Genomic DNA, 23,970 nt, shown 5'->3' on the forward strand with positions numbered 1-23,970 from the left:
CCCTGCATGGAGCCTGCTTCTCCCTCTGCCTGTGTCTCTGCCTCTCTCTGTGTGTCTCTCATGAATAAGTAAAATCTTTAAAAAATAAAATAAAATAAAACCAGGAGTTCCTGCAACCATAAAAACTGGAAGACAATAGTTGTAAGGTAAGGGTGTAGTCACAAATAGTCAGGTCCAGGGATCCTCTAGGTGTGTTAGCCACAAAGCAAAGCAAGCACGTTCTCCTGGCTCCCCTGCTTAGTGAAACTACAGTGAGACACTCAGGAATGAGGAAGGTGTTGGCATAAATAGTAAGCAGCAAAGCCAGAAAACCTGAGTTAATTATTAATGCACCTTGCAATCTCGATATAAACGTCAATTTTTTTTTTCTTTTTTTCTGGAAGGGAAGACCCATGATGGACAATTTGAATAATGGCCCGGGGCGAGAGAACGGTGCTTGCCCCTGCCAGCCGGCGTCCGGGCAGCCGCGGGGAGCACTGCGCCAGGTTCCCAGGTGCCGGCGGCGCGCGAACGCACCCGCTGCCCTGAACTCGGAGCAGCCACCCGGGGAGAACGGGCAGGCTCCGGGCTCCCCCCAGGCCGACCCCGCTTCTCGCCGGAGGAACTGGAGTTCCTTGCAGCTCCCTCGGGGCCTCCTAAACTTTTCTGCGTCGGGAGTGTGAGTGACGCTTCCCCCGGGTTAAGTGGCGACAGCGCTCCCTCTGCTTTCTCGCCCGGGGCTCGTCCGCGGCCACCGGGGAGCGTGTCCGCTCGCCATCGTGGGCCGAGGGCGACAGGGCCAGTGTGGCACGGACCTCAGGCGCGCCCCGCGGCGATGGCAGCGGGGACGCGGTCGCGCTCCCTGGGCAAGATCTCCGCCGCGGGCTCCCCGCCCCCGCCCCCGCCCCGCCGGCGCCGCCCCCGCGCCCCGCCCCAAAATAGACTCCTCCAGCCCCGCGCGGCCCCGGGCTAGAGGGGGCAGGATGCGTGGCTTCGCCTTGGGCATCCCGGGGTCCCCGAGCTGCCCGCATCGCGCCCTCCCGGGCTCCCCGCTCAGGGCGCGGAGGGCGAGCGCGCGGCCGGGGCTGTGCCCGGGGCGGGCCGGGAGCGGGGTGGCCGCGGGGGCGACGAGCCGCCCGGGCCCCGCCGGCCTGACACCACCTGGCGGAGTCTCGGGGAAGAGTCTTAAAGGCGCGCGCTGCTCCGCGCCCCTCGCACTCCAGCGGGAGCCGCCGCCAGCTCGCCTCCCGCTCCGGCCCGGCGCCTCGGGAGGTAAGTGCCGTCCGGGCCGCGGGAGGCCCTCGGGAGGCCCGCGGGAGGCCCTCGGGAGGCCCGCGGGGGCCGGCCCCGGGGTGGCGGCGGCGATGGGGGCAGCAGGCGGGCGGCGGGGCTGCGGTCGGAGGGCGGCGCCCAAGTTTGCGGAGGCCGCGGAGGGCAGCGGGAGCGCAGCCGCGCCGGGACCTGGGGGACCGGCACCCGCACCCACGCGCGGCGCACGGCCGAGCCTCCGCCCCGGCGCCCGGCGCACTCGGCGCGCTCCGCCCGCGGGCCCGGCGAGCCCCGGGCCGGCCCGAGCCGCGGCGACCCCCGGGGCCCCGCGCCCTCCCCGCAGCCCGCCCGCCCCCCCCCCTCCCCGCGGTGGCGCCGGGTCACGCCGGCAGGTCGCGCCCAGCCGCCCGCCAAGCCCGCGCCCCGCGCCCCGCGCCCCGCGCCCCGCGCCCCGCGCCCCGCCCGGCCTCTCGGCGCGGCGCCCCTCTCGCCTTTCCCCAGCTCCAGCCGCTCGCTATTTTCACACCTCCCGGTGCCCCGGCCCCGGCGCCTGATTCAGTGCTTAGTAATTAATTTGGCGTTTCAGAATGGTCAGCGGGCTGGATAATGGGCGCATTCATCCCCCGGGCTAATCTGAACAGAGGTGGGAAGAAAGGCTTTCACAGACAGAAAATGCCATTCGCCGAGCGCTCAAAGGGGCTGTCACTCCCAGAATAAATCGCCGCCGCGCCCGCCGGCTCCTCTGGCCATTTCCATGCAGCCCCGGCCCGCGCCGCGGACCCGCCGGCCTCGGCCTGGGTTCCCGGGAGTCCCTCCCTTCGAGGGCCTTCGACGGGAGAGTCGGGCGAGGGCGAGCCCCCGGCGGGGGTCCAGGGGCTCGGGTGACGGCCGCGGGGGACAAAGGGCTGCGTTAGAGAGTCGAATGCTAAACTAGCCGGGAGGCAGGGCCGCCGGTCCGAGGCGCGCACGTTGGAGCTGGGGCTTCGGGGGCACCTGTCCCGAGCCCCGCGGCTGGCATGCGGGGAGGGCCGTGGCGCGCCCCAGGTCACGCCGCGAGCTTCGGGGTCTCCCCACCTGCGGATGGATCGGAGAAACAGGGCCCGCTCCTCGAATCCCGACCCTCGCCAGGCGTTTGATTGGGGGTCCCCCGCGGTACCGGTACCGCGTCTCCCCTGGGGGCTGCGGTGGGGGGTGGTGACCCCATGCCTTGCCGGCCTGCGGCTGCCCACTCCCGCCCGGACCCCAGCTAGCTGGGTCTGCCTCCGTGCATCAGCTGAGTTCCAGCCGCTTGATCCTCTGACCTCCTCTCCACCCGAGGTCGCCGCCAGCGCTGGGCGCAAACTGGTCTCGGAGCCCGGAATCCCAGGGCCTTCAACCTGGCGGCGCCCCCTGCCCTCCGGCCAAGCGGGATCGTGCCTGGCAGCCGCAGCCCTGACCCGGAGGACCCGGCACCGACAGCGCCCCCAGCCCGGCTGCCGAGTCTCCGGGTGGGCAGGGCTGGCTTGGCTCTCTCCAGGATGGAGCTCCCGGCTCTTTGATTTTCCTGCTGTTGGGGCTCACCGTGCGCCCACGTGGAGGGGCACATTTGGCTCTGGGCCCTTCCGCCCAGGGAGACCCTGCCATCAAGGGAAAAGAAGCTGTGGCCCTGAGATCCAACCTCAGCTGGGTTCAGAGGCCAGAATGAGAAGGAAAGACCGCTGGGGGGAAGAGGTCTTTCTGGGATCCCAGATGTGTGTCCCAGGGTGGATAGGGGATGGGATCCTAGGCCTCTCACCAGCTTCTGGGTGGAAGTCACTCCTCCCTTCTGTGACTCAGTTTCCTTGTCTGCAAAACAAAGATGAAATCGCTTTTGGCTTCAAGGGCGGACCCTCACACCACTCACACCCTCAACCGCCAGTGCTGCTGCACACTCCTCTGGCATCTCTTCAAGTCTTCATCGATACCTCTCCTGGGAGCTTCAGTGACTCCACTAAATTTTTCTCAGGCTGCTTCTGCCCACCCTTGCTGCTTCTGGGTTCTAGAACCCAGCTGTCCTTGAAACTACACCATCTAAAAGCCGGAAGGGACTTTGCAGAGTCTGCCCCCCCCCCCCCAGCAGATGGTGATAGAAAGTCCTGGAGTGGTTTGCTGGGGTCACCCAGCTAGAGGATTTCTCAGACTCTGGAATCAGCTCTGGGCCCTACCCACCCCACCCCACCCCCCACCTCCATTCCCACTCCCCAGAGAGAGAGCTTCCCTAGGCCTGGGGAGGGGCCCAGAAGTCTGCATTTTAAACAAGTTTCCCAAAGCATTTTGATGCAGGTGGCATAGGGGCTATATTTAGGGAGATAGTTTAGGAAACTGGGCTCTGTTGCCCCTCCTCTCCCAGGACCATGGCCCTGCTCCCTCTCTGTGCCTCCTATGGGAGGGAGGCCTGAAGTGAAGGGTGGGAAGGGGCCCTACTTCTAGAAGATTCCTGGGGGATCCCTCGAATGTGCAGCCTGAGAAGGAAAAGCTGTAGGGTGAGCTGAACACCCCGCCAGATGAGGAGGGTCTGAGTGGGCTGGACATTGAACTGCCCCCCAAACCGAAAGGCCTTTTCTTACCAACACACTTTCACAGCTGGACCTAGCACAGGGCCCACACACAGTACAAATGTGCCCAGAGCACCCCCTTAGCAAGGCAAACCCCTGCCCACACCAGGGACAGAGCAGCCCACCCGCCATAGGGGATCTGTGCCAGCAATAACCCAGGTGTGAGCTGTGGCCCAGAACTCCCAACACCTGCCCCTTCACCAGGCTGGGGCTCAGAGTAGAGGAGGTGTGAGGGGGGCAGGGGGAAGGTCTGGAAGAGTAGAAGAAGGTGGGTGGTGGGGGAGAGAAGCTGTTAAAAATGGGGTGGGTGGTGGGGAGAAGAGGGGACGAGTCCCTATTTATGTAAGCCGTTTGTAGCTGTGGATTGTAAAACTGGGCAGGATCCTCTGGAGTAATTCATAGTGTTTGGACAAGACAAACATTGTTCTGCTTTAAACAAACCTCCAGAAAGGTCAGCCTGGTTCATCCCTTTGCTGTGAGTCGCTGAGACTATCCAGATGATGAGAAAATCAGATCTTAGCTGAGGGGGCCCAGGCAAGAGGCAGCTGTCTCCCGAGTCCCTTGGACCCACGGTGAGGGCACCCAGCCCAGTGAGGGTCCTTTGCTCCCATTGAAAAGGGCGGATTCTCCCTCCGGAGCCAGGAGACGTGGTATGTGCATGTGTGTGTGTGTATGTGTGTGTGTATCACAGATTATGAAATTTTGATACTACCAAGGATCATCCAAGTTCTAGAGCAAGGCCAACATGACCTGTAATGTGAGTCTTCTTTACTCCGGTAAGGGATTCATGGGAAACAAATGTTCTAAGATGCAGAATTGAATTAGACCTGCTAGCCTCAGGCCCAGACATGCTTCTGGACACCAAGAAGTCCCTGTTCCTTACCTGCGGATGCTCTGGCTGGGCCCCTCGATGTTTCGTTTGGCAAACATTCCTTGAGTGCCTACAAGGGCCAAATGGGCTAGGCGTTGGGCACACCGCAGTGAGCAAGAGACGTCACACCCGGTTGTGGGCCTGGGTCCGGCCTCTCCTCTCCGTCCCTGAGTTCCCTAAGAAGAGGCACTTCTCACACTATCACCTGCAGCCGCTCCACCACCACCGTGGCCACCAGAAGCCCCCTCTACCTCCGCTAAGATCCAGCAGACCAACTCCCTAGACCAGCCTGACAGCAGGTACAGGGTTCCAGAATGTGTGAGCTGTCGTTATGACTGTCACGATGACTGTGATGGTGACGGAGATTGTGGCTGGGATCGTGATTCTAGACTACACGGGAGGGACCTACCCAACCCCAAGCTGCAGTGGATGGTTTTACTGATACTTACCATGCACGCTCACTGACTTATTAGTAATTAGTAAAGCATTATTATTATTATTATTATTCAAATATTTTATTTATTTATTCATGAGAGACACACAGAGAGGGGGCAGAGACATAGGCAGAGGGAGAAGCAGGCTCCCTGTGAGGAGCCTGATTCGGGACTGGATCCCAGGACTCCGGGGTCACACCCTGAGCCGAAGGCAGATGCTCAACCACTGAGCCACCCAGGTGCCCCTAATAAGTAAAGTATTATTAACACAAAGTCCAATCTTTTGCAGCGCTAATGTCACTGTCCCTGATCTGATCCTCAGTGGTCCAGGGCAGTTTGTCATCTGCTGGGGGAGAGGGGGGGCTCCCGTGGGAATCATGGTGATGGTCACTGTACTGGGTTCTTTATAAAAAGCATATTTGTTTAGGGCTTTGGACACCCCCAGGTCTCTTGCCTCTGCTTTTTGGCTTGGGACTCCTGATTTCTATGGAAGAGATGGAAGGCAGGGAGGAAGGGAGGGCGGAAGGGAGGGGGGGAGGCAGAAAGGACACATAATGTTACCAGCTGCATTTTTCAGGAGAGGGGACAGCTGTCCAGAGAGGTGAAGTGACTTGCCCACCGTCTCCATCGGTTCAGGCTGCTGTAAGAGAACACCACCGGCTGGGTGGCTTGAGTGACATGTACTTATTTCTCACGATTTGGAGGCCAAGGAGTCCCAGACCGAGGTGTTGGGCCAATTAGGCTCCTGGCTTAGGCTCTCTTCTTGGTCTGTAGATGACAGCCTCCTTGCTGGGTCCTCACATGGTCAGGGGAGCGATTGTGTCACTCATCAGGGCACTAATTCCATCACAACAGGACTCCGCCTTCAGGACCTGATTACCCCGAATGGCCCTGCCTCCGAATACTATGGCACTGGGGATGAGGGCTTCCGGATGTGAATTTGGGAGGTACACACCATAGCATCCATTGTCACAGAGATGTAGATAGATACCCGGGTTTGGGGGGTGTATGTGACTGGAGCTGCCCCGCTGACCACTTAAGGGGCTCCCTCCAAGCAGGGCCAGGAAGCTGGCTGCCCCGAGAGACCCTATGCTCAGCCAGAGACTAAGAGGTTGCTCTGTAGGGTAGGTCATGTCCATGAAGCCTTGTGTCTACTTTCTGGTGTCGTTCCAGGGGCCGGCATGGTGGCTACTCCTTCCTTGATGGCAGCATCGGTGAGAGACAGGTCCCCTCCTTCCCCTAATCCTACTTTATTATTTTTTAAAAGATTTTATTTGTTTATTTGAGAGACACAGAGAGAGGGAGAGGGAGCACAAGCAGGAGGGGAGCGGCAGAGGGAAAAGCAGATGCCCCGCTGAGCAGGGAGCCCCATGCGGGACTCGATCCTGGGACCCCGAGATCATGACCTGAGCTGAAGGCAGACACATCACTGACTGAGCCCCCCAGGTGCCCCCCTACTTCCCTATAGCACCTTGTTATAGTTGAATCATCTGTGTACCTAACTAATCTGAATCAGTGGCCTGTGTCTGTTTCCATCCTGTACCACCTCTTAGAACTGAGCCCCCTAAACTCTCTCCCCGAGTGACACGTAGACCAGGAATACTGACATTCAGGGGGGAATAAGCTCTTCCACATAGCTGTTTTTTGCAAAAAACAGAAGCTTACTCCCTCATACAGAGAGACTTTTTATGCAGTCATCTGTCACGAAAAACATTTTGCCATCAGAATCACGATTTTGTGTTTTCCACCTAAGCGAGCGGGACCGAATATAGCAGGTTTCCCCCCACAGGTGACCCACCACCTACTCCGATGACTCAACAGCCGTAGTTAGGAGCTCAGCTCCTGGGCAATTCTCTCAGCCTCCAACGCCTCAGCTTCCTCACTTGTAAACGGGGGGAGCAATAGATGGACATTCTAGAAGGACTACTCCTATTCTCTTCCAACCCCTGTGGGCTCCAATTCAGGGGACCCTTCGGGAATTTGGGTGGGATGGTGTCCCTCAGTGGTGCCTGGCAGAGATTCCACCGTCAGCTGTGACGTCACTGAGGAACAACGCCCAGGGGCCTCCCAATCTGTGGTTCCAGAACAGAGGACGCCTGACCTCAGCTGGCAAGCGCTTCGAAGGGAAAACCTTTCGGCTTCCCTGTGGACTGGAGTCCCCTCCCCTGATGGCGCGGTTCCTCTTCTCTTAAAAGCTCAGGACACGAATGACCTCCTTCTGGACTGGGTCCTAAATCATAAAGGGGTTGCAATCCTGATTTCCAGGAAAGGGGACTTGTGACACCTCAACACAAGCAGCAAGCTCTCAGCAAGCATACGCGCAAGACGTTCTGCTCAGCATCACGGGAGGGAAGAAACGGGGAGAGGTGGTCCCCACTCCCAGCAAGGAGACCCAGAGCGAGACGCCAGGAACGTTTCAGGACCCGAGCGTTAGGGGTCCCTTCTTTGCTCCTTCCACGTACCCCCAAGGTCACCTCTTGAGAGTTCAAGGGGACCTTCCTAACTCCAGCTGCTCTAGGATTTGCCAGAAGTTGAAAGTCAGCGTCACTGGACTGAAGTCGAGGGTTCTTCTCCTTCCAGAGGCTCCAGAGGAGGATTGGTTCCTGGTCTCTTGAAGCTTCTGGTGGCTTCTGGTGGCTGCTGGTGTTCTTGGCTTATGGCTGCATCATCGTGATTTCTGCCTGTGTCTCCACATGGCCTCCTTGTCCTCTATCCTGTCAGCTCTCCCTGTGCCTCTCTCTCAGAAGGACACTTGGCATGGCACGTAGGGTGCACCCTGATGATCCACAGCGATCTTCCCATCTCGTGGTCTCCAACCAAAGACTTTGTTTCGCCATCCAAGCCCACTTTCATAGGTTCCAGGGATGAAGACATGGATATCTTCTTGGTGGAGGGGGAACCGCATTTTTCCGCCTGCCACGGCTGGTCACCACCCCCAGTGGCCCATAATTCTGTGGCTTTTAATTGCCTGATTGTCATGAATTTGTAGTGCGTTCCTGTTCTGTGTCTGGCAGTGCGTGCAATACTGGGGATTCAGAGGGAGAAGACACGATTCCTCCCCAAGAAGCTCGTGGATTAGTCAGGGCAACACTGTGGTGTTAAGAGCTATGGGAGGGGAGCTGGGGTGGCTCAGTCGGTTGGGCGTCTACCTTCGGCTTGGGTCATGGTCTCAGGGTCCTGGGATCGAGCCTCGCGTCAGGCTCCCTGCTCAGCGGGGAGCCTGCTTCTCCCTCTCCCTCTGCCCCTCACCCCTGCTACTGCTCTCACATGCTCTCTCCTCTCTCAAATAAATAATAGATAAAAATCTAAAAAAAAAAAAAAAGAGGTATGGGAAAAGCAACCCCTGCATGAACCCCGAGATGTTCAAATTCCTTATCAAAGTCTGCAAGACTGCGTACAACCTCACCTGCACTCAGCTCTCTGACCTCACCTCCTACCACTCCCCTTCTCACTCCCCAAGCCCCCACCAAGCTGGCCTCCTCTCTGGTCCTTAGCGGGTCAAGGCGTGCCTCAGGACTTTTGCACTGGCTGTCTTCCCTGCCAGAAATGCACGTTTTTCCTCCCTGCCAAGCCCCCATACCCCCACAGCTCCCTTCCTCGCTTAACTCTGCTCTACTGGGTCCTTCTTAGAGAGGCAACCCCCAACACCCACCCCAGTACCTTGTCTAAAATGCACCTTCCTTCCTGGCATGCCCCCTCCCCTCCTCTGCTTTATTTATGTTCCTGGCACTTACCACAGTCAACTGACTCTGATCCGGGCATCTCCACCTCCACAGGTGTTTTGAGACGTGATGACTAGAACTTCCCAGAGGATCCTAGACATAAATGCATCCTGTTTCATTTCCAATTCTCTTTCTGAGAATTCATCTAGCAGTTTTCTTTGTGTGTTGCTGGTTTGGGGGGAGGTCGGGGAAGGTGCTTAGCAGCACATCAGGCTAAATTTCAAGTAGATCAGAATGGGGTGGGGAAGTGGAGGCCATTCCCCTGGGGGGAATGTATGAATGTGAGAAGCCATTTTTCAGTGGTGAGAATGTGTGTGTGTGTGTGTGTGTGTGTGTGTGTGTGTGTGTGTAGAGGGGTACCTACTGGCATTTAACAGGGCCGGGGGCAGGGATGCTAAATGTCCTGTGGTGGCATTGGACTGTTCTGCCCAGGGAAGAATTTTCTGGCCCTAAATGTGAGCAGCACCTCTTTGGAGAGATGATCTTCAGGAAACAGCCTGTATTCAGGTCTTCGAATAGCATTTTTCAGTTGAAACTGAAAACCTGGGGCACCTGGGTGGCTCCGTGGTTGAGCATCTGCCTTCGGCTCAGGGCGTGATCCTGGGGTCCTGGGATCGAATCCTGCAGGGAGCCTGCTTCTCCCTCTGCCTGTGACTCTCACAAATAAATAAATAAATCTTGAAAAAAGAAAGAAAGAAAGAAAGAAAGAAAGAAAGAAAGAAAGAAAGAAAGAAAGAAAAAGAAACTGAAAACCTTTAACCCTCTAATAGTTTTTCAGGCTATTTGTCCCCAAATACATCACCTTCTGCTAACACTGACTGTGTCCCCATGTCCCCAGGCCATGTATGCTATCTCTTGAGATGGTCCTTCTCACCCCCTTTCTCTGGGTGTCACTTCAGTGTCACCTCTGCACTTTGAGGTCTCCCTGAGAGGACGTCCTCCTTCAGGGCGCCTGTCAGCATTGAATGAGCTGAACCCCAACTCTGGGCTCAGAGCCCCTATACTCCCCCCACTACTTTCTCCACCCAGAGGACCATCCCTTTTTGTGAACTCTGTTTCCATCCATGACAAAACTTCCCCCTCACAGTGAAACATTTTCTGTAGTTTAATAGCGTTCAGGGTGGGACCTTGTCAAAAGGTTTTTGCAAATGAAAATAAATTACATCGGGTGGCCGGTTCCCCTGATCCACAAGAATTTTTCACTCCTTCAAAGAGCTCTGGTAGATTAAAGGATTTGGTGGATTTGGGGTTTGTATGGGCTTCTGTGCCCAAGTCCTGAATCCTCTGCCAAGAAGCCGGCAACAAGGGAGGCCCAAGCTAAGGATGAGGAGCATCCCAACACTGTGGACCTAAGTGGGTAAATCTCCAGAAACCCTCTACACCCTACAGCCCTGTGCTTCCATGCTCCGAGTCCTTTCCCCAAACAGCCCCATCTCCTGAAATCCTGCCAAGGGAATGGGATCACCTTGAGCAATCCTCCCTGAGGCCTATTGGGTGAGCTGGCAGTCTGGAAATGAGGGGATGCCCCTAATTCCTCCAGGGTGAGGGGCCTGGGAACCAGATCTGGAGATTTTGAGAATAAAAGCAAAAAAAAAAAAAAAAAAAAGACAAAACTGAAAAACCCTAAACTATCATCTATGGGGCCGGCTTCTTTCCTTTCACGCCCATCTTTTCATTCAGTCTCACAAGCCTATACAGTAACTGTGATAATCCCCATCTCAACCCTCGAGGGGCAAAGTCACTTGCTCAAGGTCACACAAGGTCAGCTCAAGGTGACTTGGAATCATGCTTTGTCTGCATCAAGTTCTTCCTGTTTCTGAGAGAGACACTATCGAAACAGGCCACCCTGACTCTTGCAGGGAGGCCAGATGTCAGCATTCGATTCCAGAATCTTCCATTCCTCTGCTGAGACAGTGTCCACCCTGTCAAACCGCAGGTAGACCTGTGTCCCCCTTCCCCTGTCCAGCCGTGGTGGAGGCCCATTGGTGTCAAAAGCTTAGCATCAGCCAAGTCTGTCCTGCCCATGAGTGGTGACCGAGAGACACCCCGTCGTTCATTCGAATCCCTGCTCCTCTGCTCCTCCCATGATGCGATCTTCAGCACATCACTTCTCTAGGCTCAGTTTCCTTCTCCCTAAAGAGGTGATCGGACACCTATCCTGTCAGTTGTTACGGAGTATTCTGGGTTAATGATTGTTGGAATGCTTGGAAGATGGCTTAGCACACAGTAAGCATCAAATAAATGCTTGATTTAGAAAGTAGGACCCTCAGTCGCGCCCAGGATGGAGGCCCTGGGTCATCTCATTTCTCCTGAGCCCTTCCTCTCACACGATTAGCTTGTGCCCTCGGGGGCCTTGCCTTCCCCTGAGTCCACCCTGTGTTCACAGAGTGCTCCCCCCAACCCGGCCCTCACCCACACCACAGGCCTCTTCTTCCATGGGACTCCTGTCCCAACCACACCATCCCATGCCCAGGATGGGGGCCGCTGTCCTCTTCAACCCCCAAATCTCCTTCCATCTACATCACAGAAACACTATCCTACCCCTTGAAGACCTTCCACATCTCCGCCTCTGAATCCCTACCCCACACCCCACAACCTAGGTCACTCCACCCTTTCTTCGGAGACACCAGCCCCTGGTTGGGCCTTCATCTCTGCCCCAAGTCCTGAGGCTGGTTCTGTGTGCCTTTTGAGACCCAGGTGGACGGCCCACCCAGCACCTGGATCTCCTCAGGTCCGGTCACCTTGATGTCTGCCTCCCAGCAGGAAGTTTCCTCCTGTCCTCAGTAAGCCTCATCATCACCCCGAGCTGCTCCACCTCTGGAATCCTCCCTTCTGATGCCAGTTTGAAAGCACGATCTCCTTGGCTACTCACCACACCTCTTCCATCTTCCCAAATCTTCGAGATCGATAGAACTTTCAGTCCGATAGAACTTCCCATGATTATTGAAATGGTCTCTATTGCTTCTGTCCAAAGGAGAGTTAGCTGAGGAACCTTTAGCTCTATTTCATTTTAATTCATTCAGGCCAAAATGGAACTAACTGCCTGTGGTCACGGGCTACGGTACTGGACAGCACAGTTCTAGAAACCTGGGCTCTGTTTCCTGTTCTCTCCATGTCCTGCCTTCGTGTCTTCTCCCTTTAGCTTCGCTTCCATCGTCCATCCCAGCAGTCATCCTCTTCTTCTGCCTGACTTCCTGGAAGAAACCTGCAATTCTAGATTAATCCAGCAGTTCTTCTTTCTCTAGATCTACACAGGGGCTACTGAGCACTGCTGGCTGGTGGTGGGCCTATGACTTTGACTTTTGGGGCTTTCTTTCTCATAGATGGTCTCCAACCTCATCAGGACCTTGAGTTCTGGCCAAAAAGCGTCAGCTTCTCCTCTGTGAGGACCCGATTGAGCTTTCCCTTACCCTCCAACCTCTAATGCTCCTACCTGCTCCCTTGTTGTCAGTAGATCCTGCCATTTCTTGTTCCACTGAGACAAGAGACACTTTGGCATCTGACCGCCAATTCTAGAAGATTAGTTCTTTTTTTATTATTAGATTTTATTTATTTATTCATGAAAGACGGAGAGAGGCAGAGACACAGGCGGAGGGAGAAGCAGGCTCCCTGGGGGAGCCCAATGTGGGACCCGATCCCAGGACTCCAGGGTCCCACCCTGAGCCGAAGGCAGATGCTCCACCGCTGAGCCACCCAGCTGTCCCTACGAGGTTGTCTGTTGTCATCCTCTCTCTCTCCACCCCCTCCTAGCACCCTATCTCTTCCCTACCACTTGTTTCCACCCTTTGTGAACATTGTCTCCACTTGCTGTTCCCACTTTCGTGACCTGAGGCCGGCTGGCTTCTGTCCCCACTGCTCACCAAGGTCACCGGTGACTTCCTAGTAGTTCAAATCCAAAGGACTTGTTTCAGATCTTATCTTGACCTTGAAAGGCATGTGACACCGCTCATCAACCCCTCCTTCCCCGAAACTTCCCTGTTGGCTTCTAAGGCACCTGAGCTTTCCAGCTTTCCTCTGTCTCCTCCTCTGACTGCTTCCTAACTTTTCTTGAAAGGGCCACTTTCTCCTCCTTCTAGAGTGATCCTCGGGCTTCCCAGGTAGGGCCGGGGGCCAAGAATGGCGGTTCCCCCTCCCAACACATTGCTTGCAGGAACACCTGGGAATTTGCTTTCTCATCCAAGACCTGCACCATTGTGTTTTGAACTCCTGTTTGTGCCATGGATCCTGCTGCTCAAGCCTGACATGCCTTTTCGGGTGTGTATTTATAACCCCCACTTTGAGAAGCTCTCACAACACTTGGACATCTGTTTTTTTCATTTGTCCCCTCAGAGGGCAGTATGCTTTAGGCAGGGACACTGACAAATTAGAGGGCACTGGGAGAGGCTGCAGAGGGGCCAGAAAACCGTCCTGGGAGAACTCTTGGAAAGAACTGGAAGTATTTTTGCCTAGCAGATAAAGCTGAAGGATGGATGATAGAAGGCTGATTGCAAAGCTTGGACGAGGCAGAGCCTTGGGCTGCCGTGGAGGCTGCAATTGCATGAACTGTTTTGGTGGCGAGGAGGTGGGTTTTGAATGGAGGCAGACAAGTTCTACGGTGTTCCAGAATGTTCCAGACCCCCGAGGTACAAGGTGACAGTCCTGCCCACTGGGAACTACTAAAGAAGATATGCTTAGACCTAAGTGACCACAATAAAAGTGCAAAGTGTCCCCTCTCCCCCCCCCAAACCCCTGGCCTCAGCTCGGCTGGCAGCACAGAGTATCTGCTTTCTAGTTCCAAACCTGCTGCCACACAAGATCCACCAAAAGCTCTGCAGACAGAGGCGCCTGGCTGGCTCCACAGGTAGAGTGTGCAACTCCTGATCCTGGGGTCATGGGTTTGAGCCCTGCGTTTGGCATAGAGATTACTTAAAAAAAAAAAAAAAAAAAAAAAAAAAACCCAAAACACCATCTCTGCAGACAGAAACAACATAGCAGGGGGAGGGCTTGGAATGCACGCTGCAAGCCAGTTGAGTAGGTACCCCAAAACAGACCCAAGGTGGGTGGGCACCCTGATTGGTCTCTTTCAGACCTGTCCCGGACAGACTGCCTTTCCCTGACTTGTGGTTTGGTGTGATGCCACCAGCTTCTATGGTGGGCCATCACACAGAAACCAGCCCACGGAGCTCGCTGCTGTCACTGCCATGGGGATGTTGAGGTGCCACACGCTGTGTCCCCTTTATCCACCCCGCCCCCACCCCAGAGAGATTCCTGTCTGATTTGAGTACCGAGAATAGTTGTAATTCTCTTGAGTAATAGGTCTGTCTGTTTTTATCTCACGGACACTGGAAATCCTGTAACTGGCATGGTCTCCTTTTCATTCTGGCTGCAGGAAAGCTGAGGAATAAATCTGTGATCTACCCACAGGAGGTGAATAGGGCATCCCAGGGGCATTTTTGCTTTCTTCCCATTTCCACTCCTCCTGGGTTTTCTTTTCTCTCCTAGCTCTCCTTCTTATTCTACGACATAAAAACTGAGAACGCCCAAGCAAAAATCAATAAAAATCACCTGTAACCCCATGATACAGGAATGACCACAATGAACCATGTTGTCTTTTTCTTAAAGACATACTTAAAAAAATAAATAAAAATGAGCTTACATTGTGCATAGTGTTTCTGGGGGGCATACTGTTTTATCATTTATTCCCGCCCCCCCCCCTTTGCAACATCTCATGAACATCTTCCCATGTACTTAAATGCTTTTCTTTAAATTATTTTATTTTTTAAATTTTTTAAAAAAGATTTTATTTCTCTATCTGAGAGAGAGAGGGAGGGAGAGCACAAAGAGAGAGGCAGAGGGAGAAGCATGCTCCTGGCTGAGCAGGGAGCTCCATGCAGAGCCTGATCTAGGACCCTGAGATTATTATCCGAGCGGAAGGGAGATGCTTAACTGACTGAGCCACCCAGGTGTCCCTAAATTATTTTAAATATCTATGAAGATCTGGCAATTTAGTAGTAACAGTGAACATTGCTACATCCACTTGCAACATGCCTGGCTTTGTGTATATTTACATTTATCCCTTGTTCGTGTTGATTATTTAAGTGCAATATGTGTGTTCACATATAATAAGCTACTGTCTTCCTATGTGCTAACTCATTTGATGCTCACAACCCTCTGAGATAGATTTTATTGTCCCCTTTTTACAAATGAGAAAAGCAAAGCACAGAAAGATGCAAAACTTGCCAAGCCCACAGTTTGGCTTTAAAGCATTACTCCTCACTGCTATGCCCTCGACATGGGACTCAGATCTCACAGCTCACAAGAGTTAAACTTTTGCTCTGTGTCCTCTTACCTCACTGTCTAATTTATATTATTTTGCCATGTTTTCAGTACCCTCGTAAGTCACTGACAATCCTCTCTGCCACAAGGCAGAAATAAACAGTGTAGGGAGTGGTAAGTGGCAGGAGAAGGCAAAGCTAAAAATTGCCCTAGGGCAGAGGATGAATCTGGGCCCTCTTTCCTCTTTCCTGCAAGGGAACGCATTTATTTCCCTGGGCTGTGGTGAACTCCCATCCTTGGAAGAGCTGGCTTGGGTGGCTCTCTCTCAGGGAGTCTGGGGAAGGCGGTTTTCCAAGGAGACTGAGCTGGGCCAAAGGAGCCCTGAGGCCCCTTCTTAGATTCTCACAGTTTGTTTAGAGTGCCAATAAGACAAAATGAGACACTTGATGGAGATAATGCAGCCAGTCAGCTGTTGGGCCAGAACCAGAACCCTGGGCTTTCACTCCGGATTTATTCCTAGATCACTCATCTAAAAGTAAGAAACTAACAGGGATTGAGTTTCAAACGCTCAGCCCAGTGGATTCTCCCTCAGAGCGCTTTTGGCTGTGGTGCAGGATAGTCAAAGGACACTGTCACTGTCCTCTGTCCTTTAGTTAAGGTGGCAGAGAATTAGGCAAGACAGAGGAGCTGGGTGGCCCCAAGGATGTGCCCTGAGACTATAATTGGATGGGATTATGATCCACTTGTCAAGGAGGACAGGAAGGATCCTCGGATCTGCTGCTGTTTACTAGCTGGGAGATGCTGGGCAAGCTTCTGGACCTCAGTTTCTTCATCTGCGAAATGGAGCGAAGACCTACCTTTGCAAAGCTGTAGTGACATAGTGCAGGGCAGAACACCCTTGAAAACACAAGCCCGACTCGGGGGACCTGGGCGGGGCGGCTGGGCTGCTGCTCCTCCTCCCCCAGCCTGAGGCTCGCACACCTGTCTGGAAGGGTCGTGGGCCCGTGCCCAAGGGGCCGTCCGGCTGCTTGCCCATCGCCAGCCTCCAGCCCACCGCAGCGTCCCCGGGCACGGCACGCAAGGAGCCGCGTTCCCAGTTGGCAGGCCCACCGCAGAATGACAATCGGGGTGGGGACAGGGGGGCGGCGAGGAGGGCGGGGGGGCTTCAGGAAGAAGGGGTGAGCAGGCCGAGGTTTCCCCCCGCCCGTCCCTCCCGGGTCCTCTTCTTCCTCCCGATTCCCGGCTGCCCGCCCGCGGGGGCACAGCCCTGCGCGCGGTGCCACCGGGGCCATCAGGCCGGGTTGGAGGAAGGCCCGACCTCGGCGCAGCAAAGAAAACAAACACAGATGTGTTTGGCTGGGACCCGGAGGGAGCGCGTCGTCCCCTCCCCTCCCCCCCCCCCCCCCGCCGCCCGCGGGCTCCCCCGGGCGTGGGGCCGGCGGAAACCTGCGGGGCTCCCAGGGCGGCGCGGGGGCCGGGGGCGCGGCTGACAGCCCGCGGCCCGCCCCTCCCCCGCGTGGGGTGCTCGCCCGGCCCAGCCCCCCCGTCCGGGGTTTCCCCGGCGCTCGCCTCGCTTCCTCTTTGTCTGCGCCGCCCTTGCCCGGGCTCCCCGGTTCCCACCCGCTCGCGCCGCGTCCCGGGCCGCTCGCCTTTAACTTTCTTCTTTCCCGGGGTTAAACTTTGCTCGCGAGCGGGCGGCTGCTCGCCGACGTTATTGGCCGGCGCCCCGCCCGGCGCCCCGCCCCCCGCCCCCGCGCTCCCCTCCGCCCCCGTCCCCCCACTCCCCCCACTCCCGGCGCGAGCGGCGGCGGCGGCGGCGGCGGCGGCGGCGGCGGCGGCGGCGGAGCCTTCGGGCGTGCGTGCGTGTGTGAGTGCGCGCCAGCGGGCCTGAGGGTGTGCGCCCGGGCGCGGGCTGGGCGGCCCTCGGAGCGCGGCGGGAGCGGCGTCAGCGGGCCGGCGGGCGAGCCAGGCGGCGGGGGCCGGGCCGGGCCGGGCCGGGCCGGGCCGGGGCCGGGGCCGGGGCAGCGGCAGCGGCAGCGGCAGCGGCGGCCGCGCCGGGCATGGAGCTGGCAAGCCCGCGCTGAGGCGGGACGCGCCTGCTGGCCGCGAGCGAGAGGCTCCCCGCCGTCCTGCGCGCGGGCTCGCGGCCGGGCCGGGCAAACTTTTCTTTCTCTTTTGCCCTCGCCAGAGGTAAGGTCCCGAGCGCGGACCGTGCGGCGGGGACGCGGTCTGGGCCAGCCGGAGGGGCCCCGGGCCGTGCGGGTGGAGGGCTTCCCGGGGCGCGGCGTGGAGGCGGCGGCGGCGGCCGGGCGGGCCGGGCGGTGCGGGCGGTGCGGGCGGTCCGGGCGGCGCGGGCGGTCCGGGCGGCGCGGGCGGTGCGGGCTCCGGGCTCCGGGCCGGGGCCGTGGTGCTGGGCTCGGCGAGGCCCGGGATCGGCCGGCCCCGGGCCCGGGGTGCCGCGGAAGCCGGCGCCCGCCCGCGCCCCCGCTCGCCGCTCGCCGCTCGCCGCTCGCCGCTCGCCGCTCGCCGGCCTCCGGGGAGGGCGGGGGTGGGGCGGGAGGCGGCGGAGGGCGCGGGGCGGGCTGGCTGAGCGCGGCTCCCCTCTCTCCGCAGGCGCCTTGTGCGGCGGGCGGACCGACTCCTCGGCGCGGCGCGGCGCGGCGGGGCCGGGCAGGCTGGACGCGGCATGATGCGCGCCGTGTGGGCGGCGCTGGCGGCGCTGGCGGCGGTGGCGTGCCTGGTGGGCGCGGTGCGCGGCGGGCCCGGGCTCAGCGCGTTCTCGGGCCAGGCGGCGCAGCCCGACCCCTGCTCGGACGAGAACGGCCACCCGCGCCGCTGCATCCCCGACTTCGTCAACGCGGCCTTCGGCAAGGACGTGCGCGTGTCCAGCACCTGCGGCCGGCCCGCGGCGCGCTACTGCGTGGTCAGCGAGCGCGGCGAGGAGCGGCTGCGCTCCTGCCACCTCTGCAACGCGTCGGACCCCAAGAAGGCGCACCCGCCCGCCTTCCTCACCGACCTCAACAACCCGCACAACCTGACGTGCTGGCAGTCCGAGAACTACCTGCAGTTCCCGCACAACGTCACGCTCACGCTGTCGCTCGGCAAGAAGTTCGAGGTGACCTACGTGAGCCTGCAGTTCTGCTCGCCGCGGCCCGAGTCCATGGCCATCTACAAGTCCATGGACTACGGGCGCACGTGGGTGCCCTTCCAGTTCTACTCCACGCAGTGCCGCAAGATGTACAACCGGCCGCACCGCGCGCCCGTCACCAAGCAGAACGAGCAGGAGGCCGTGTGCACCGACTCGCACACCGACATGCGCCCGCTCTCGGGCGGCCTCATCGCCTTCAGCACGCTGGACGGGCGGCCCTCGGCGCACGACTTCGACAGCTCGCCGGTCCTGCAGGACTGGGTCACGGCCACCGACATCCGCGTGGCCTTCAGCCGCCTGCACACGTTCGGCGACGAGAACGAGGACGACTCGGAGCTGGCGCGCGACTCGTACTTCTACGCCGTGTCCGACCTGCAGGTGGGCGGCCGCTGCAAGTGCAACGGCCACGCCGCCCGCTGCGTGCGCGACCGCGACGACAGCCTGGTGTGCGACTGCCGGCACAGCACGGCCGGCCCGGAGTGCGACCGCTGCAAGCCGTTCCACTACGACCGGCCCTGGCAGCGCGCCACGGCCCGCGAGGCCAACGAGTGCGTGGGTGAGTGGGGGCGGCCGCGGGCGGCGGGCGGCGGGGGGGGGTGCGGGCCGCGTGGATGCGGCGGGGACCGGGGGGGGGGGGCGCGGTCGCGGACCGCCCGGCCGGGGGAGGGCTGGGAGCCGGCGCGCTGGCTCGCCCGGCGCTGGCCTCGGATGCTCGGGCTTGCGCCCCGTGCGCTCCGCGAAGCCCGGAAGCCGGAGAAACGCTGCGGCGCGGGGGGGTGGGGGGAGAGGACTTCGCAGAAGACTTGCTGCCTGGTCCCCCCGACTCCGGGCTCAAGTGCAAACGTGCTTCGCCTTAGCCCTCGGTGTGGCGGGACCCTGGGGTCCACCTCCGCCCTGCCCTGCCCGCCCCCCCCGCCTTTCCCGGGGCCGCAGCTGGGCGCGCAGTGGGGAACCCCGGCCAGGCTCCCGGGAAGTTCCAGCCCCACGACCGACCACAAATCCCTTGGGAGATGGCAAAGGGATTTGCAGTTTGGGGCCAGTTCAGCACCCCGACGAACGTATCTATCGCTCCTGCACCGGCCATTTGTCTTTAAGGTTCGGAAACCGCGCCCTCCCCCCTCCCTTTTGGAACAGCCTAGTTGTGTTAGCAGAAGAATGAGGTGCTTTAAATGAATTATTATCTACAGATGACAAAGGAAGGGTTCAGTAATTATTCTAAAATAATTCAGTCCTGGACCAGAAAAGTATATCAGAGTTTTTTGTTGTGTGTATGTTAGCGTCAGGGTTAGGTGAAATGGAACAGCTTTGAATTAACCCAGGGTGCAGCTTCTCGCTTTTTTAATGTGGTTTCAAGTCCTGAAAGAAATCTGACAAAACCAGCACTGGTGAATACTGTGGTGTGGGGTTAAAAAAAAAAAAAAGAAAGAAAGAAAGAAAGAGAGAGAGAGAGATCCATTTCTATTTCTGAATTGTACAACTTTGCTGCTGTACAAACTCTCAGGCATCAGTTTCTCCCTAGGAAAAAAAAAAAAAACAACAACAACAACCACCCCAAAATAGGAGTGGGGGTGTCGGGGAGGAATGCCAGAGAATTCCAGGACATGAGATTTCAATGTCCAAATCCCACGTTCTATTTAAATGAAAATTATTTAGTCCATAAATAAGGCCATTCGGGGTGCATCTTTTGTGAACATATAGCTCTTCGGCCCTCCCCCTACACCCCCGGGGCAGCCGGGCCGGGTTTCTTCAGCCCCTTCCCGGGTCGGAGGCACATGGCTAAGTTTGCTGGTCCCCACAAACACACGTTTTGAGGTCTGGTTCTGATTAATTGTGTCATGTTGTTGTCAAATAGTTTGTGCCTCATGACTGTGGATGCAGACTTTTGAGCGAGCGAATGGAAAACATGTCTCGGAGAGCCGGGTGGGTACTGGGGCCCAGGCCCGCGTCCTGGGCTGCAAGACGGCAGGCTGCACCGCCTGTTGCATGGCGCAGGCCTCCATGTTTTTGCACCGGGTCCCGCTTTTGCAGACCTGATTGTTCATCCCCCTCATTTAAGGCACTGCGCGCTGGTTGCCCAGTTTGAAGAGACTTTGCAGGATTCGGCAGTGAGAGCGAGTAGTTAGACCCTGACTTAGTGGTCTTTGAGAATAAAATTGCTTTGATCTGCTCCATTACTTTAGAAATGTTGGTTTTTCCCATTCCTTCTCCTTCCCCCTCCCTCTTTTCTTTGCTTCCTTTTGTGCGTCAAAACCCTTTATTGACATTTAAAGGGCCTCCCACGGTTGTGCGGTATGAAAGATATCTTCGAGTTGTCAACAGCAGGGTTTAATTGGACAAATGCAAGTGAATACATTGAGGTGAATAAACTAGATCTTGCGGTAACATTGTACTGCCTCGAAGATTCGGCTCGGCCTTGGTATTGTTCAGATTCACCATCCACTCCCCCCATCTCTCCCTGTCACTTTGGATGTGGAGACGGACCCGTATTTGTTGTAACAATGGTCATGCACTTGAAATAATCTCTGTAGTTTAGGATTTTGTCTTTTGACCAAAGCGTTAACTATGTGCACAAATTGGATTGACTGCTTTTTTTTTTTTTTTTAAACAGCCAAATTGAGCAATCAACATATTAACTAATGTAATTAGTAAGTGGTTTTTTTTTCTTTTTTTGTTCAAAAAGTTTAATTAGGCCTAATGAGTACGTAATCTGCATGACAAATGATCGGCTAACAATATTTTCTGGTTTTTACTGAAGTTATTTTAATTCTCAGTAGTTAAAGTATCTTTAAATCTTGCCAATTATTCAGTCATCTCATAAAAGCAAAGCCAATTCAACTAAGTTAAAGTTATTTATAGTTTCCTTTTTGAATAGATGTTCTGATATCTTGTAGCTACAGCCCCTGGAACGTCAGGTTGAAGTTCCCATAAAGTCTTAATTGAAGTCTTAGTGATTTTTCCATCATTCCGCAAAAGAGAAAGCCAGCAAAGACAATTTAGAAGTGATTTACAATTAAAGGTCGAGCTTTTTATGAAAAGGCCCTGTAGTGGAGATATGTGAATGAGTTAGTATTTGACAGGTGTTCTGAGACACTACAGGGCACTGTGCTAGGAGAAAAAGCATTAATAAATCCTTCAAACACTAACTTTTGTACTATCAGCGGCTCAGATTTTCCCCCCCAACATAATCCCATCTTGTGAATTTCACACTGTTGACATATAAAGTCAAGCTACCCAGATTATTTACAACGAAGGCAGAGTAAAGAAGGATGTTTTTCAATTCCAAAAACCGGTCTTGATAAAAAATGAAACACTATCCCTGTGCCATTTTGTCTTTGCCTTTATAAAATAATGAGACAGTGGTTTATAACAGACTAAAATGGCATCCTTCCCCAGGTTGCCCCGTGGCTCTCCTTCGGCTCTCCCCAGAAGAAAACCTCCAAAATTTAAAAAGACTTGGATATTCTTCTTTGCCTACCTAGTTCTAGATGAGGCCGAGGTACTTTCGGATTGCTAAGAAATGTGTGCATCCTATAGGTTTTCTTTGGTCAAGCTTTCTTTTTTGGTGCTGTTTCAAGGTTGGGCCTCTACGGAATAAATGTGAACTTGCGTAAAGCCCAATTTTATTTTAAATGCAATTTTGGATTTCTTCTGGAAGAAAAAAACCCTCGAAACAATATGAAAGACAAGACCATGTATAACGTTACAGCCTCGACAGCTCTCAGTGGAATAACTAAATACTTTCTTCCGCCCATATGTATCAGCAGTGTTCACATGCTCTTATACACATGTGCATTTACATTCATCGCGTAAAGAAGCATCCATGCATGGTGGGGGTGTGTGTGTACATTCAAGGGAAAATGCATGAACAGTTTTAAACCACCTGGGTTGCTAGGCCCCTTTCTTCCCCCCTTCGTTTTTTTTTTTTTTTTTTTTTTTTTTTCCAAAAGAGCATCTGAAGACCATATTGTGTTTCATAAATTATTGACATCAGTTTTAATCAGTGTCCGCCTGACGTCGGAGCTGTGTTAGTATTTAGTGCCTGACGAAGCATGCTGTTTAATCTTACTGTGGGGATGTCAGCATGAACCCCTGCCTGGTTTGTGACAGGGTGAGCTTATGAAAACTCGTTTTGCGACTCACTCTATGGCTTTGCGTTGCCCAGCTGAAACCCAAAACCCACACAAAAGACGTCTCTGCAAGATGAGCACCGTGCTGGGCTGGCCTCCTATGGTCTTGGGTACCTGCAACATAATGCTGGTAATTGTTTAAACATGGCTTTGGGAGGTGGGGGGGGGGGGGTCCTCATGCTGCAAATGGCTCTCACGCTTTGGCCTACCATCATCCGCGGCAGGAAGGGGGGCGGGTTGTATTGGAGGTGTTGCTGTGAGAAATCCAACGCCCCACTAAAGACTCTTGCAAAATCAGAAGGCTAAAATTATTTGCTCCTTAGTCTAGAGCCTGGCACGTAGCTGTAGATCAGTGGGTATTTTTATAGTCTTAGTAATTATTATAATTATCATCATTATGGTGGTTAACTCTTGAGAGCTTTTTTTTTTTTTTTTTTTTTTTTTTTTGCCAAGCACTTATATTAGTCACTTAATCATTGCAACTATGCTAATAATAAGCAGTATGATTGCACTTATTTTACAGATGAGAAAACCATAACCTAGAGACATTAAAATGGTTTTCCCAAAGCCATGTGGTTAGTAGGTGGTGGAGCTGGGTGTTTATGGTTTGTCTTACTGCATCCTTCGTGTTGACTCCACAGAAAATGGACTGATGGATGGATGGATGATGGATGGATGGATCGGTGGGTGGGCGGTAGTTACATATCCACGTATAGGAGAGAATTGGCACAACCTGTTACTTCTGGTAGAATTGGAGATGGTTCCCTCATTGTATTGATTATGTTACGTTGTATTAATTATGTTCATACGTACATAAATATGAATTGTATGTAAAAAATCATCCTTCACTTTAGCCATCAGGTCCTGTGGGAGCTGGGAGTCAGGAATATAAGTGAAGAGGGCTTAAATACTTTCTTTTGGGTCTTGGCATTTGCAAGTGTTGGTGATGGGCAAGCCTCTTCTTCATTTCAGGGGCTCTGATCTCTCTCAAAGGTGGGGACACAGAGCTGGTAGTCAGAAAATCCTCTTTAACAAGGCCTTTTCCGTTTCCCTAGTGTTCTGTACCTCCCTTGCTTCTGTGGAACACACAGGAAAAGAATCTAGGAAGTGGGCTGAGAAGTGTTGTTAAGGAGAAGAGTTTAACAGCAGACCCTGGCTGGTAGCATACATACACCTGATAGGTGCAGTTCATGCATGTTAGCACACGGGCCATTGGTGATCTCGGGCCACCCACCCGCACCCCCACCCCCACTCGGCAGCTGGAGTGAGGGTCTCTCCTGGGCTTCTCCCCAGCATCTGGTGGGCAGTGAGGCCGCTCCCTACTCTACCCAGAGAAGGGAGACAGAATTGTGTCAGGGTAAACCTTCGAGGGCGGGTCTGTGCGTTTTCAGGCTTTGCCAAGAAGCCTTTGGCCCTGCCCGGACTTCTCTCTGACCTCCTCCTCCTGTAGAAAAATGAGATCCTCGGAAAAGTATTTGAGACTTTATGTCCAGAGTAAATATTGGAAAGGCAGTGGGTTGAGATTCAGATGTTCCCTGGAAGGAATCCCCTCATTTTCTGCTCACAGCTGGTATAGATATCTCTTTCTTGAG

The 23,970-nt window shown here is 55.5% G+C and overlaps 2 protein-coding genes across 4 annotated transcripts in view; one reads left to right on the forward strand and one right to left on the reverse strand.

Annotated features, from left to right (window-relative positions):
* Nucleotides 1-944: 944 nt before the first annotated feature.
* The window catches only part of NTN1 (netrin 1), a 192,329-nt gene continuing 169,303 nt past the window's right edge, over nucleotides 945-23,970 (forward strand). The window contains exons 1-2 of one of the 3 annotated variants that reach the window (XM_041770037.1): nucleotides 945-1,251; nucleotides 17,717-18,807. In XM_041770037.1, the coding sequence (XP_041625971.1) occupies nucleotides 17,790-18,807 (1,018 nt within the window). In that variant the 5' untranslated portion in view covers nucleotides 945-1,251; nucleotides 17,717-17,789. Of the gene's footprint in view, nucleotides 1,252-16,944; nucleotides 16,971-17,091; nucleotides 17,294-17,716; nucleotides 18,808-23,970 lie in introns of those variants that run through there. The other 2 variants (XM_041770039.1, XM_041770038.1) reach the window with 2 other exon arrangements.
* LOC121500913 (basic proline-rich protein-like) lies at nucleotides 1,165-17,791 on the reverse strand. Its single transcript, XM_041773013.1, has 6 exons — nucleotides 17,739-17,791; nucleotides 17,200-17,634; nucleotides 16,085-16,266; nucleotides 4,705-4,762; nucleotides 1,932-2,322; nucleotides 1,165-1,581 (listed from the first exon to the last, which is right to left on the reverse strand). The coding sequence occupies exons 1-6, from the start codon at nucleotides 17,789-17,791 to the stop codon at nucleotides 1,165-1,167; spliced, it is 1,536 nt and encodes a 511-aa protein (XP_041628947.1).

Source organism: Vulpes lagopus, chromosome 10 (genome assembly GCF_018345385.1).
Source record: "Vulpes lagopus strain Blue_001 chromosome 10, ASM1834538v1, whole genome shotgun sequence".
Lineage (NCBI taxonomy): Eukaryota > Metazoa > Chordata > Mammalia > Carnivora > Canidae > Vulpes > Vulpes lagopus.

What these genes read in the sequence shown, in the direction of transcription:
- LOC121500913 (XM_041773013.1), bottom strand. Translation starts at nt 17,791, where the DNA reads ATGCCGCGTCCAGCCTGCCCGGCCCCGCCGCGCCGCGCCGCGCCGAGG. An exon ending in CCCACGACCCTTCCAGACAG is followed by an intron (nt 4,763 to 16,084) that starts GTGTGCGAGCCT and finishes TGGCCCTTGTAG; the next exon opens with GCACTCAAGGAATGTTTGCC. An exon ending in ACAGCCCCTTTGAGCGCTCG is followed by an intron (nt 1,582 to 1,931) that starts GCGAATGGCATT and finishes GGCTGCGGGGAG; the next exon opens with GGCGCGGGGCCCCGGGGGTC.